Source organism: Chenopodium album, chromosome 7, assembly GCF_948465745.1.
Source record: "Chenopodium album chromosome 7, dcCheAlbu1.1, whole genome shotgun sequence".
NCBI classification, from domain to species: Eukaryota; Viridiplantae; Streptophyta; class Magnoliopsida; order Caryophyllales; family Amaranthaceae; genus Chenopodium; species Chenopodium album.
Window position 1 is genome coordinate 252,183 of NC_137840.1, and position 14,127 is coordinate 266,309.

Genomic DNA, 14,127 nt, shown 5'->3' on the forward strand with positions numbered 1-14,127 from the left:
AAGGTTCAACTCTCCATTTGTGCTAAAGTCAAGATCAGTCCACAAGACAAGTCAATTGGGCCAAGGCCCACTTCCTCCTTGTATGCAAAGGTATATAAGCCTTCAATTTATGCATTTATGACATATTCACAAAAGCCTCAAGCAATTAATTCTCTTGCATAGCTTTCTCTCTCTACACATTGTGCTGACTTTAGCATCGGAGGGGCCTTCCTCGGCAACACCCCCGAGGCTAGTTTACGTGTGTTTGCTGTGCAGGAAACCTTCGGCCCAACATCACTTGGACCGAATCCAGTCTTCACCACTTCATCGGACCTTCGGCAAGGTCCCATTGTTTTCATCCGAAACACTTAAGATTTTTGGTGTAACCAACTCTCAATGATATATTTATCATGTTATTATTTACTTTCCTAAAATATACGGAGTAGATATTTTCTCTCTAAGTGATACTCTGTATAAATCAAGTAACAAATATTTGATAATTGATATAGGATAGAATTTGGAGGCCAATCTCCAACACTTGTAAGCAAAATAACAAAATAAAGTATACAAAATAAATGGATGGATAAATTTGAGATACTTTAATCAATTTGATTTGGTTCTCCTACAAAAGGGGTAAGATGATAGAGATATATGAAGTATACAATTGCAAATGTTAAAAATCTTAGATACTACGTACCCGTATAAAACAACACTTTTCAATAATTCTCTATGAATACGGAATTCCTACCAAGCCATCCTTGCCAAAATGAGAATAAATTCTAATTGATCAAAACACCACATCAAATTTGGGGTCAAGTATTCCTTTATAATTCGAATAAACATTATGATGAATACTAATAAGTGAAAACCAGTGTTTGATTATTAGACTTTAGGTATCCTATTCTCTTCCTTTTAATTAGGCTATTTACTACAGAAATCGAAGGTTATCATGCAAAGATACCTTCTGTTTAGAGATTATGCCCAGTATATTTAACGACTAAATTCATTACCTACTTTTGGTAAGGCCATATACTTCTTCTGCCTCTCCGAGTGGCTAGGGGTTACAAGTGAAGTTGGGGATATTGTCCCCGTTTTGAATGAACAACATTAACCACCTCGTAAATTATCTAGAATGTCATATATAATAACAATACTATCTTTTATAAAACTCATATCTCAATTAGCTATTTAGACGTTATATGGTAACAAGTTAGCTCTTATTATTGTTTACTTATTCTAAAACAAAGCCTGGAATCGTAACACGCAAGCACGCTGAGAGAGAGTAGAAAAGCAGTGGGGCAGATAAGAAGTTGCTCAAAAAAGAGATTTTATACATGATTGTTGTAAGGGAGAAAACATGACAGAGGCTGGCAAGAAGCCAGCCTGCAAAGTGCAGAATAGCTGCTGCAATGCATCAACATGGCCATGGATATTGAGAGATGAAAGAAGAATCTCCCAGAGCCAGAACCAGTAGCCTACATACATACAAGCAATGGAGCAATTAATTTCTGCTCATGCTAACCAGCCCAGTGAAATCCTTAACTGCTGAAGTACTCTGAGGGTATTGAGGGAGGGCAGTTCTTCTTCGCCACAAATTTGTACTGATACAAGAAATATTTATATGGAATGGATCAGTTTCTAACTCTCTTGATTGACATCATAACTTTACACACACCACATTAATATGAAAAACAAACTGAACTAGTAGAGTAAATTTAGACCTGCTGTTTTAACCATTATTCATTCAGAGTGAAAGAGTGCATATGATTCAGCACTGAGTGAAATGATTTGAATACTAAATCATTGAACTTTGATTATTTGATTCATGTCAAAGCAAATTTTTTTTTTCTTTTTTTTTTTAAAGCACTCTCTTCATATAGAAAGAAATGGTGTAGTTTACAAATGAACATGGAGAAGTAACAAGTCTCCTGGACATGATGAAAAATCAAAATTAAGTCCATACCTTATGCTGGCTGTACTTCTCTCTGATTGCTGACAAACTAGAGCTGTGGCTGCTCAAGCAAAGCTGATGTAGAGCTTTCACGCATTCGAGTAAATCAGAAGGTTTGTAAAGTGTGTAATGTAGCAAAGTGGAGTTCTGCAAATATTCAATAAAGAGATATTACACCATATTTCTAGGAAGCTAGGATGGAATACACAGTCCAACAAAATCCAATAACATACCCAAGGTCTCTTAGATGGACTGAGTATGTACTTGGCCAAAAATACTGATGAAGCAGCAGTCAGTGATGGGGCATACTGAAGCATGTTGTAATCCAAGAGGGATAATTCAGCTACATAGTTTGACAAGCACTCTAACTGCATTGATGGAGCCTTTAAGGGAGAAAAGCAATAAGAAAACATTAGTTAAAAAGCGTGTAACAAAGCAATTACAAAGATGTACAAAAAAATTGATGTCTACAATGAGATCCAATAAAATAAACCGAGGAAAGATATATCAAGCATAAATGGATATAAAAATGACATTCACACACCTCACTCATCACTTGAGCAGAACGGATGAATCGCCTAATGTCAAGTCAAATAAAACAAAATTAGCAGTAATGGGATGTCATTGTTAACTTAAACTACCCAAACCAAAATTACAGATAAACATAAGATTAGTCAATAAAATTATCCTTTTCTACCTTAAGAAACATTTTGTGGTCGGGGCAGTCATTTCAAACTTCAGAAAGTTCAGCACCGTAGCCTCCATTTCCAAAACCTTTTGAAAAGCAAGTTTATTTGATCAGTATAAGTCTACAAATTAAGGTACTTCTCAGATTGCAATGAGTGAAAACATGGTGTTAGAGCCCAAACCTCCTCCTTAAGATATGTGTTGTCAGTAATGTAACAGAATTCCTCCACCTGGGGTGCACATATCTCCTCATATTTTCTGCAAAGCCATTCAGTCATCACTTCAATAATTATTCTTGGGCAAACATACAGTAGGAAAAAAATATAAAAACCCAAGTGGAAAATTAAATTACTTACGATGCAATCATCATGCATGCCACACCCAGCAACTGCAAGCGTTGCCGGTTAATAGTATTGCCAGAAAGATATCTATCTATGTAGTTAACAGTCAAATATAGGGTGTCGGGGACAAGCCTGTATTCTTCAGCAACCTGCAATAATTATAAAACTCAGTTTCCGAGAACTCTTAAGTGAATGAAACTAGACATTAATATATACTACGTAACTCAAACCTGAAATTTATATTTACAATTCCTTAAAATAATGTTCGTAACAGATTAGAAAGCTAAGCTACCTCTACAAGCCAGTCAATGAGTATGGCACGCATACTGGCATTTATGTCTTTCTGAATCTTCTCTATGAAGTCTGTTGCAGGTCTTTTCAATGTCTGAAAAAACAAGGAAAGTAATGCAATCAAAAGAGAGCAAAAGATGAGGCATGTAGCTGCATTAGTGGATATGAATGGGGGGCAGGGAAGATAATCAGCAAGCTACAGAAAAATAGGGGAATGTCAAACCTCGGATGCACGCAAATGCTTGTATATATCACAAGCTATGGTTGCACAAAACTGAGGATCCATGTACTTGTCATCAACATCAACAACTTTGTCAACATCCATTTCTGAAAGTATTTCTCTCTTACAGTAATTCCCTGCAAAAGCAACATTGAACATGAGAATCAAATACAGCTAGACTAAGTCTTAAAAAAACAATCTATTAAACATCAATACACAGAAATCTTACATAGAATACATCAAAACACTAAAAGATACCATAACAGCTACTGAGCACCAAGACTTTATAAGTGTCAAATCCAATAATGTGAAATAGCAACTGAAGGTAAATAATAAACCTGCAATTTCCAATTTGTCATCAATGTGAAGGTTTTCAGATGTTTTTCTTTGAATGGAGCCTAGCAAGGCTGATTCACTCTCATCCAAATACTCAAATTCTGGGCTTTTAACTGAATCACATGTAGACATTGAATCTTCCATAGAAACAGAATCTGCATCCGATCGACTTGGAGAGATATCCATCCTACTTGAAGCTGATGGAACACCCACACGAGATAATTTCGGCGAAGTAGCCCTGTAAACCTCCACAACATCATTTCTAGGTAAAGATGTCTTTGATGAAGCCGCGACATTGGGTTTTTTCGTAAGCAAAGCCGGCAAGTTACTCCCCGGAAAATTTGTACTGTTGAAGCTTGTTGCATATCCTTTTTTAGCCTTTATATTTTTTGAAGTAGCACATGGTACCTTCAAATATGAAATTACATCAATTAGTATAATAAAACTAGTACATTTCAACTGTTCTAGTTTATACACCACAGCATTCCTAGGCAAAATTAGCAATGATTATAGAAACATCAATGGTACCAAAAGAGCTCCCTACAAATGTACAATAAAGTATTCTTCTAATCACAAAAATTAGAATAAAGTATGCATAATTTTGACAAACACAATCTATAGATAGATAAACACCCTATAGTAACCATGAGTTGGAAGGAACAGGCTTCAATTTAGAACTGTAGAGGCTTAGGAAACAAGAATCAATGTAAAAATCAATTAGCAAGGTAGATTTAAAGCAAGTGCCACAAAAATCAGCCACAACAAAGTTCTAGCTAGACAATTAGCCTCACCTAAGAGAAATTCAAACTTATGAAAACAAAATTCAAGATAACAGAAGCAAAATTCTTGGGTAAAAAATCATGACACAATAACACAGTTTCTGAAATCTCAAAAGTTACATAATTTGACTATAAATTTGGTGTGATTTATACCTTAAATAAAACAGAAACATCTATGTTTTTGTTGGCTGTGTCTCAACATATACTTTGAAATTATCAACTTTTTATACTCCTTATATTATTACTTATAATCATAGATGAATGATAATGGTTTAAAATTTAAATTCCTCCCAAAAAAAATGATAATGGTATTAGTTATGTATTGATAAACGTGTTAAAAAGGTCAGAATTATAAAAATGGAGAAAACCAGAAATTAAGGCTATAATAATTGAGCAGTAAATCAAAATCAAATAATTATAGAAATTGCAGCAACAAGATTTTGCTTCCTTTCGACTGGTGTCTATGGCAATGGAACATAATTTTGCTCAATATTCATAAAATTAAACTCACTGATTCACAACCTATAAACAAATTATAGCCAAGATTTTCAATTTTTATGATTAATTCATCCAAACAGAAAATGAAAACAAGAATTGCCCAAAATTGCAATTGAAATAATAAATAGAAACAAACAAACTACACCCAGAAATCCGAAAGAAGGAACGTCCAAGATTATTTGAAAGAAGAAGAGTGAAGAAGGCTTACGAGATGAGGAATGGTGGCAGCAGAAGAAACAGAGGGACGACTCTGATTGGTCAAGTTAGAGAGAGGAGGTCGCTTCCTGTTGTTAGGGTTGGGTTTTGAGTTTGAGATTACATTTTCCGACGCCGGAATCTTCGTCGCTTGACGTTTCGACGCCGAAGAAACCGACGCTGCCGACGAACCCAAACTTTTCCGGTGACTTTTTAGCGTCGACATTGTAAACAATATTAGGGATTAACCACCCTCTCTCTCTCTCTCTCTCTCTCTCTAAAAACTGTTTCCTCTTTCGAAATCAGGGTTTTGAATTTAGGCGGTGAATTCAATTTGGGGATTTTCTTTCTTACTTTGTTTGTTGTTCTCTTGTTCAGAAAACAAGTGAGAGTGTTTGTATATAAGGCCGTGTTTGGTTTTTATTTAATAAATGGGGAGCGTAACTTCCATAATACTCTCTCTCTTCAAATAAAATACTTGTGACATGTGGGTGACCTATCAACCAATGACAGACCAATAGCACCTTGTTTTTTTGAATGTTTTGGACCACAACGTCTTTATGTAAGGTCACAGCTTTGTTAAGTTAGCTACATGTATTTAACTTGTAAATTTAAATTTTGAATTTGAACGTTAACATTTTTCTTCTTTTTTTTGACTTTTTGTCCAGCACTCTTGCCAAGGCTTTGCAGTTTGCAAGGCAGTGTGTGTGTCTTACCAGTTTCAGTTTGAAATATCACCCTTACAACTTCACAAAGTCACAAAGCATGAAATTAAAACATTGGAGAAAAACACTCATTGTCTCATTAAGTTTTGTTTGGATGGTATATTTTTCTTAGACGCAAAATAAATCAGGTTGGAGTAGTATTGTACGAGTATTTAAAAAGTTATGCCGTATGTATAGTAATTTTGAAAAAAAAAAAATTTGAATCTATAATTGCTTAGGACAAATATAACAATGAATTAATACAAATCAACTTTAATTAGAAGTATAAGTTAGCTAAAATAGAATTTAAATAGAAAAGAAATTTTAATTTGGCGAAAAGACAATTTAAACAAGACTATTACTTTTCCTCAAAACTAAGCGAATGAGAATAATCTTTGAGTAATGGTGGAATAATGTGATGCATGTTTAGTGAGAGCAAAAAAAGGGTAGTACATGTGCTACTTTTTTTTTTTAGAGGATATTGAATGAATTACTAATGACTAAATCTTTTACAGTAATACAAATACTAAACATTGATTTTAATTGAGTTAGGGTTTGTTCTCATTGACTGAACTGAACTGAACTGAACTTAATATTTTATAAGAGAAGGAAATTAGGAGTTGAACTGAACTGAACTGAACTGAGCTGAACTGAACTGAGCTGAACTGAGTTGAACAGAATTGAACTGAGCTGAACTGAGTTGAACAGAATTGAACTGAGCTGAACTGAGTTGAACTGAACTGAATTGAACTGAACTGAGCTGAACTGAACTGAATTGAACTGAACTGAACTGAACTGAATTGAACTGAACTGAATTTCAACGTAAGAGAACAGGCCCTTAGTGCCTGTAAATTATTTTTCCCCAAAACTTCCTACTTGACATTAAGCGGTTTTCTTTAATAAAATCTCTTATATGCTCTTCTACAATAACCAAAACAAATAAATAGAGTTCGTTTGGTGTTGTTGTAATTTTCTATTTAATTGATTTATTTAAAAAAAGAAAAGGCTAACAACACACGCCCCGGGGGCGTTGGATAAGCGAGTTAAAAGTAGATGATTAAATTAAAATTAGCATTAAATACACTGATTGACATTAGAACAATGAAGCAAAAAATTGGTCAACTAATTAAGATTATGACAATTTTTTAAACTAACATTAGAATAATGAAACAATTTTTCTAGCTTAGTTTCGTTTGACATCGCTGCGATTTTCTAGTTTTTGGTTTTTTATTTTTCAAAACCATGTCACATAATGAATAAAAAATTAATGGTCAAACTTATTAAAATCATGATAATTTTGAAAACTGTCAACTGAAAAGTAGAAACATTTTTTTCTTGTTTCCAAATTTTGGTTTTTTTGGTATAAAAAACAAATAGAAAACAAAAACAAAAAATGAAGTCAAACAAACCTCTAGTTTCCTATTTTTGGTTTTTTTTTTTTTTTTAATTTATTTTCAACAAAACTTGAAACAAAAAGTGATTCAAACAAGCCCTAAAATAAGTTGTGGATTATTTTTTCATATGTATTACCTCACATAAACATAAATGCTGAATAATATTTGAAACATCGATAACTGCCCACACTATTTACAATGTCACCCCTCTCCACTTTTTATTCTTTCTTCTCACTAGAGGTGGGCAACGTGTCATGTCGGGCCGCCGCAGGCCGTTCCTGGTGGTGGCTCGTGTCGTACCTGCATCTTGGCGTGCCGTGCCGGGCCACTATTTAGCACAACCCAGCCCATGGCACGGGTATGACCCACATGCCTAGCGTGCCGTACCGGGCCGTCCATAATTTTTTTAATTTTTTAAATTTTTTTTGAACAACTTTTCAAATAAATATACTATTTAAATAATTTTATTAATTTATGTTTATTTTTTTCAATTATTAAATTATTATTGTTCTTTTCATTATTCTTATTTTTATTATTATAGTTCTTTATTAGACCATCTCCAATGGTGAGACTCAACTTTGAGTATTGAAATACAAAATGAGTTATTTCTTACCTTCAATGGAGAGATCATACCCACTTCTCAATTTAGCAACTCATGTTAAGTCTAATTTTTCAATGGTGAGATTCTCTAAAATATACAAATGTCACTTTTAATTTATGGCCCATAAATTATTGTAAGATTAAAAAATAATATATAAAAAAAAAGGTAAAACTTAAACAAATTACAAAATATATTAGAATATTGACAAGGGCCCACACTTTTTGTCAAATGAGACTCAAAGTTGAGTATCTAAACTTAGCAACTTTCTTTTGGAGTTCCTAAGTTTAGATACCAACTTATTGGTATACATTGCAAAAAATATTCTCTCTCTCCTAAAAATACTTACTTGAGTCTCACCATTGGAGAGGGTCTTACTTCCTTCGTTTTTTAATACTTGCAATACTTCCTTAAAATGGAAATGTCACAATACTTGCAAGTTGCAACACATTATAAATGAAAAAGTTATTTTAGGGAAAAGATGTATTATTTCCCTTATTTAAAACACATGGCCTGTTTAATTACACTCCTAACAACCACCCACCTCACTTAAAAGTGTATTATATCATGTGAACCCCATATTTCTTAAATACCTGAAAAAGTGTGTGTTGCAATTATTAAAAAACGGAGGAAGTATTATTTATGTTATTTTATGGTCGTGCTTGGCGTGCCGTGCTAGCGAGTAAAACTACCGTGCTGCCCGCGGGTTCGTGCAGTGCTCGAGGCGGATTCTTAAAATCGTGCTCACAGCACGGCCCACTCCTCGGTCATCGTGTCGTGCCGCTGGCGGGCTTATGCCGGGCTAGGCCAGCCCTGTGTCGTGACCATGTCGCATGCGAGCTGTCATGACCAATGCCCACCTCTACTTCTCGCACATACTAAAATCTTATCACGCTCCATCACCATGGCACTGCCAAGCCACCATCCCCACTTCCCCACCAACCCCCGTGATCGAGTAAAAAATTATGAAAGATTACTTGTAATCATAGTTATCTTAATCAGGATTCTACCTTAGATCGGTGAGTGGGGTGGAATCAAATCGTATAATCGTACGATTCTACACAATTGAAAAATTGGGCTTATAAATGTAACTAATGAATGAATACATAATTTTTAAGCAATGAGAATGATCATGTTGTTGATAACATGATATCAACAATACAAACATTGTCCGTCATGGGATGGCAAACTCTGCTCAATTTTTAAGCAGAAACTATGGCGTGTCTCAATGCTATGAATGGTGTTCAGAGGGAGGTTTTAGTAGTATGATTTTTATAACAGATGCTGCAATAACTACTACAGAAGGAGAATGCCAGTGATAAGACTGTAGCTTGGACAATAAACAAGATCAAGGAAATAGGTAAAGGGTTTAATTGGTGCATTGCTCGTAAGGAAAAAAAGTAAGGGTTTAATTTCGTATTATTCTAGTTTTTATTTTTTTTTATTTTTTTTTTATATTAATCTGTAATTGAATTGCTTGCTTTCTCCAATGTAAAAAAAAAAAGGCTATACAAACATAAAATAGTTTTAGAAGTAATTTTGCAAACGCATAGCTCAAATAGTACACTATAGAGTCAGAGTATCAGTATATATACTAGCTTAAGGTCCGTGCCATGCACGGTAAGTTTTTTTTTTTTTTTTAAAGAAAATTAATTATATCCAACAAATAAAATTTGATAAAACACACAAATCAAATATATATATCTATATATATATATATAAAAAAATTATAATGTCATAATTTACACTAATAGGCAAAGCAGCAAATTATCTAAAAAAATGAATTTTTTAGTCTACCTGAACTCGAGAATTTTTCAGGCGAGGCTATATTAATAAATACTTATTCATAAATGCATTTTTAATAAACATCAAAAATCAATCGAACAACAAAATAAAATCTCCACTATAATTATTAGCAAAAGTGCAAACATACACAAAATTACAAATAATATATCACCTTTATATCTAAGAAATATCATTTGTTATACACAACATTTATTTTATAGTTATACTATACTCTATTGATCAACTTGTGATAATATGTACGTATAGTAGTAAAATTTCATAAACAAAATTGTAATTAACTTGAATATATAGTTATATAGAATTGAAATTGAAATAAAATATTAGCTAGAGGTATTTGAAAAAAAAAAATAAAAATAAGTGATGTTTTAAAGTAATTTCTTTAACATCTATTATATGAATCAATTATTATAACTTAAAGGAGTTGAATTTTTTTTTTGAAAGAAGTTGAAATAATTATTTAGGTAGATGTATATAGAATAATTTTGAACATCAAATAAAAAGGAATATATGTTACTCATAAAGACAATATAAAAAATTTGGAATGATATTATTATAGAATCAAATATTAACAAAAAAAAAAAAAAAAGGTTAAAAGGGAAGGGAGTTTTGGAGGGAAAAAACATCAGGATGTGACACGTGTCACTCCCGGTGTCTGTTTTTTATTAAGTTATTGATGTTAATTATTGATGATTGATGATTCTTCATCACGATAGTACGAGACAGTTGTTGACAAATAATAAAAAACTAATATTGTTTACTCCTAAAATTGTTTCCACTAATTAAAAATAATCCAGTGATAATAGTATACTAAATGTCAAGTTAGTTCATTTCAAGAGATAATAAACTAAAAAAATGACAACTACAACAAACTCATGTTATAAAAGAGTTTTTATATGCCAAGAGTTGAGTGTAGACTCATGAATATATTCTTTTGCCCAAAAAATTTAAATGGGTCGATAGAATTTTAAAATTTCTTAAAATTGTTGTGATATAAGCTTAATTATGATTTATATTGAATGATATATATATAAGTTATTGGCTGAAGTTAGGCTTAACTATGATACCCTAACATTCTGTAGGCTTTAGCACAAAATATATAAAATGATATGGGGCATGAGAAATTTTTTTTAGAAAGTAGACCTGAAGAGTTTTCCAATGATATATTATAAGCTCAATTTGACTTCGCAATCAAAAGTTATGGATTTTGGAAAATCAAACTATTTACAGTAACGAAATTGTTAGAATCGGTGTAGAATCAAAGAATTAGTCCCGTTCCAATGATTCTATGAGCGATTTTACCGAGGAAAGAATCTACCAACGATTTTAAATTGTTTGTGTGAATTGGGATCATAAAATTGTACAATTCTACGATTCAAATCACGATTTTAATAACATTGGTCATTGCGATTTATACACTTTGATATTACAGTTTGAGAGTAGAGTCGGTAGAGAAGAACCAAAGAAAATTAAGAGATGCAACTATTTTGCTCTTAAACATTGTTAAACTGTTGAACGGATGGATGATGAGTCAGATGGTAATGGATCAGGTGACGAGTAATTTAAAGCTCTACTCAAATTTGACTTGATTCATTCCCTCCGCTTCATCCATCATTTGTCTTCCATCTATTTCAATCGGTTTTTTTTATACATTTATTTAAAATGGGTGGAGCTGCGTTGCCACACAAATCAACAGTAAAATCAATTTTCCAGCTAGGCATGGGGTGGAGCCTTAAAATCCCTTAAAATCACTGGGTATCACTCGATGTGAGCAATAATGAAATAAAAAATCAAACAATAAATGGAAAAAAAACCAAAGAGACCATCAATTTTTTTATTTTTTACACAAACGATCAAGAATTAGATTTAGCTAAAGCCTACTAAAATAAAACGCTAAAAATAGGATTAAACCAAATTTGAGTAAATATAGCATATGGGCAACCCTAGAATTAATAACTAATGTTTGACAAAAAAGAAGGGGTCAAACAGCAGCGCGTATATCGTATGACTAATGAGACAGACGAGTAAAAAGAGTGTAATAAGGAGGAAAAGAGCGAGAGAGACTTGGGCAAATAAAAATGTGGTGGCAACAAAGAACAAACTGTCTCGTATCTATCCTAAGCCTCTGAACTCGACGAACGATCAATTGATCACATCTTTTGGAAAAATAAAAGAGGAGAGAGAAAAAGTAGTTTTAGTTCCAGCTGAATTCAATTGCACTCAGAAAACCCCAAAATTAGTTGTTGTTGCTGATAAATCTGATTGAAATTAGTGAGATTATTGATCAAATTGTCTTAGAATTGAAAAAGCATGGTGAAGGAGACCGAATTTTATGATGTTCTTGAGGTTAGCCCTACTGCTACTGAAGCCCAGATTAAGAAAGCCTATTACAATAAGGTAATTTTTAATAATTCTCGATTTAGTCGTCAATCACTTTTGCTTGCTTTTGTTTTTAACTTTGATTTTGATTTGCTTCTATTTTGTTTTACCCTAAGTTTAAGGTTTCTGATTTAGGTAAATTAATGTAAGTTTGATTTAATTGATCATGTGTTTCCATTTATGTATATTAGCATTATTTGTTTATAACTCATGCAGTGTCACTGAAATCATAAATATTGTTCTGTTTGATATCTTATCGTTTCAGACTAAGAACTGAGCATTTTGTATTTGTGATGAGGGTGTAAGAAAGGCTTGTAATAATTTGGGTACCTAAATGTAACATGACCTGGCTTCATTTGAATCATGGGAGAGAGAGAGAGAGAGAGATAAGAGGGGGAGAGATGATCCGAATGAATCACGAAAAAATGCCACATTTGTACCTAAATCTAAGCATTAGAGGCTTACTCTTGAGCCAATTTGTATCTGTAAATTATAAAAAGCTGAGAGAAATGATACTCCAAATGAATTGCATGCTTTCAACTGTATAAAAACCTCACAATTCATAAAGGACAGCTTGAAAGCAGGAAGTCACAATGCTATGCTGTCAGAAGTCCTTTTTTTCTTCTTCTTCATCCACATGGACTGACAAATTTGGTAAAGGAACAGATTTTATCGGTTTCTTAACACTGCTTGTTAACACCTAAAATCCTTGGATAAATAAAGATAAACTAAAGTCCTTGCATGATAGGCTCTAATTATAAATTGCAATTGTTAAAATACTTGGGCAAGAGAAATTGTACTTTTTTTTTAATTTAAAATTAATTTTTCTTTGTAATAATGTGTCTGTGGTGCTTGTAGGCGCGACAAGTTCATCCAGATAGAAATCCAAACGACCCCCTTGCAGCTCAGAAGTTTCAGGCAAGTACATCTAATTTGAATAGCCTAATGGTATTTTAAAGCTGTTATCCTTGTACAAAGGAAAATATTATATGGGCCCATGGTCTTTATATCATCATACTTTTGACAAGAATATAAGCAGTTAATATTTCAATTTGGACCAGATTAGGAATTTTTTCATGATTGATTAAGGTTTGTTACAAACCCGTGGCTAGTGTTAGTATTTGATTTTTTTTATTTTTTTTTATTTTTTTTATTTTTTTTAAATGTGATTTGGCATTAGTGAACATGTTATATGTATTGTTTTCATGGAGTCAATCTTATATACTTTTTTTTTTTTTCATAAATATTTTTTTTATGAAATTCATTTTTTTTAAAGATAACTTTCATATTTATTTATTTTTTTAAAATTTAAATTAGAAAAATTAAAGGGCACACAAGTTCCCATGTTACCTTTAATTTTTCTAATAAATAGATTCATATAAATGAGTAGACTATTCATATTCAATTGTTTGTGTTTTTTTTTTTATGAATATGCTATTATAGATATGTATGGTCAAAGTAATGTAGTGATAAACATGTACAGTCAAAATAGGGAAAACTTTTAGGAATGAAGGAAGTTGAAGATATGGAACAAATTGATTAGAGTTAAGATTGTTGTGGCTTCAACTAGACTATCAATCATTATGTATGAATTACTACTCATAGTGTGGTTCTCGAAACTAATGAAACATTGTAGGATAGAGGAGAAACAAAGAGGAAATTGGAAGGCAATTATCCTTTTTTCCATGAAGGTGCCTCACACCTACAATACTGGCTCAAAAGGTTGAAAGCCTCATAAAGAGCTGACTCCTCTTGTGTTGTGTGTGTGTGTGTGTGTGTGAGAGAGAGAGAGAGAGAGAGAGAGAGAGAGGTAAGACAAGAAAAATGTGTAGTTAGGAATTAGGCAACTGGGGTACAACATTAAGGAAAACCTATTCAAAGAGGTGTGCAATATTCCTTTTAACATCATTTTTTATAATAGTATGAAGCCTTTTTCTATTTGCAATGGTTCTAGATGAAGTAACCTAGCCAA

The 14,127-nt window shown here is 32.7% G+C and overlaps 2 protein-coding genes across 4 annotated transcripts in view; one reads left to right on the forward strand and one right to left on the reverse strand.

Annotated features, from left to right (window-relative positions):
* Window positions 1–1,289: 1,289 nt before the first annotated feature.
* On the reverse strand, window positions 1,290–5,675 carry LOC145640737 (cyclin-A1-4-like). Its single transcript, XM_081691965.1, has 11 exons — window positions 5,291–5,675; window positions 3,808–4,213; window positions 3,473–3,606; window positions 3,251–3,343; window positions 2,974–3,107; window positions 2,800–2,875; window positions 2,628–2,704; window positions 2,475–2,508; window positions 2,164–2,313; window positions 1,943–2,077; window positions 1,290–1,580 (listed from the first exon to the last, which is right to left on the reverse strand). The coding sequence occupies exons 1-11, from the start codon at window positions 5,501–5,503 to the stop codon at window positions 1,518–1,520; spliced, it is 1,515 nt and encodes a 504-aa protein (XP_081548091.1). The 5' UTR covers window positions 5,504–5,675; the 3' UTR covers window positions 1,290–1,517.
* Window positions 5,676–11,802: 6,127 nt separating this feature from the next.
* Window positions 11,803–14,127, forward strand: part of LOC145638739 (chaperone protein dnaJ 10-like) — a 38,153-nt gene continuing 35,828 nt past the window's right edge. The window contains exons 1-2 of one of the 3 annotated variants that reach the window (XM_081689741.1): window positions 11,803–12,173; window positions 13,014–13,073. In XM_081689741.1, the coding sequence (XP_081545867.1) occupies window positions 12,087–12,173; window positions 13,014–13,073 (147 nt within the window). In that variant the 5' untranslated portion in view covers window positions 11,803–12,086. The remainder of the gene's footprint in view (window positions 12,174–13,013; window positions 13,074–14,127) is intronic. The other 2 variants (XM_081689740.1, XM_081689739.1) reach the window with 2 other exon arrangements.

Excerpts from the sequence above, each read along its gene's own strand:
- LOC145640737 (XM_081691965.1), bottom strand. The coding sequence starts at position 5,503 with ATGTCGACGCTAAAAAGTCACCGGAAAAGTTTGGGTTCGTCGGCAGCG. Across the intron at positions 4,214-5,290 it reads CTGCCACCATTCCTCATCTC|GTACCATGTGCTACTTCAAA; the intron begins GTAAGCCTTCTT and ends TCATATTTGAAG. Across the intron at positions 3,607-3,807 it reads TGACAAATTGGAAATTGCAG|GGAATTACTGTAAGAGAGAA; the intron begins GTTTATTATTTA and ends TTGCTTTTGCAG.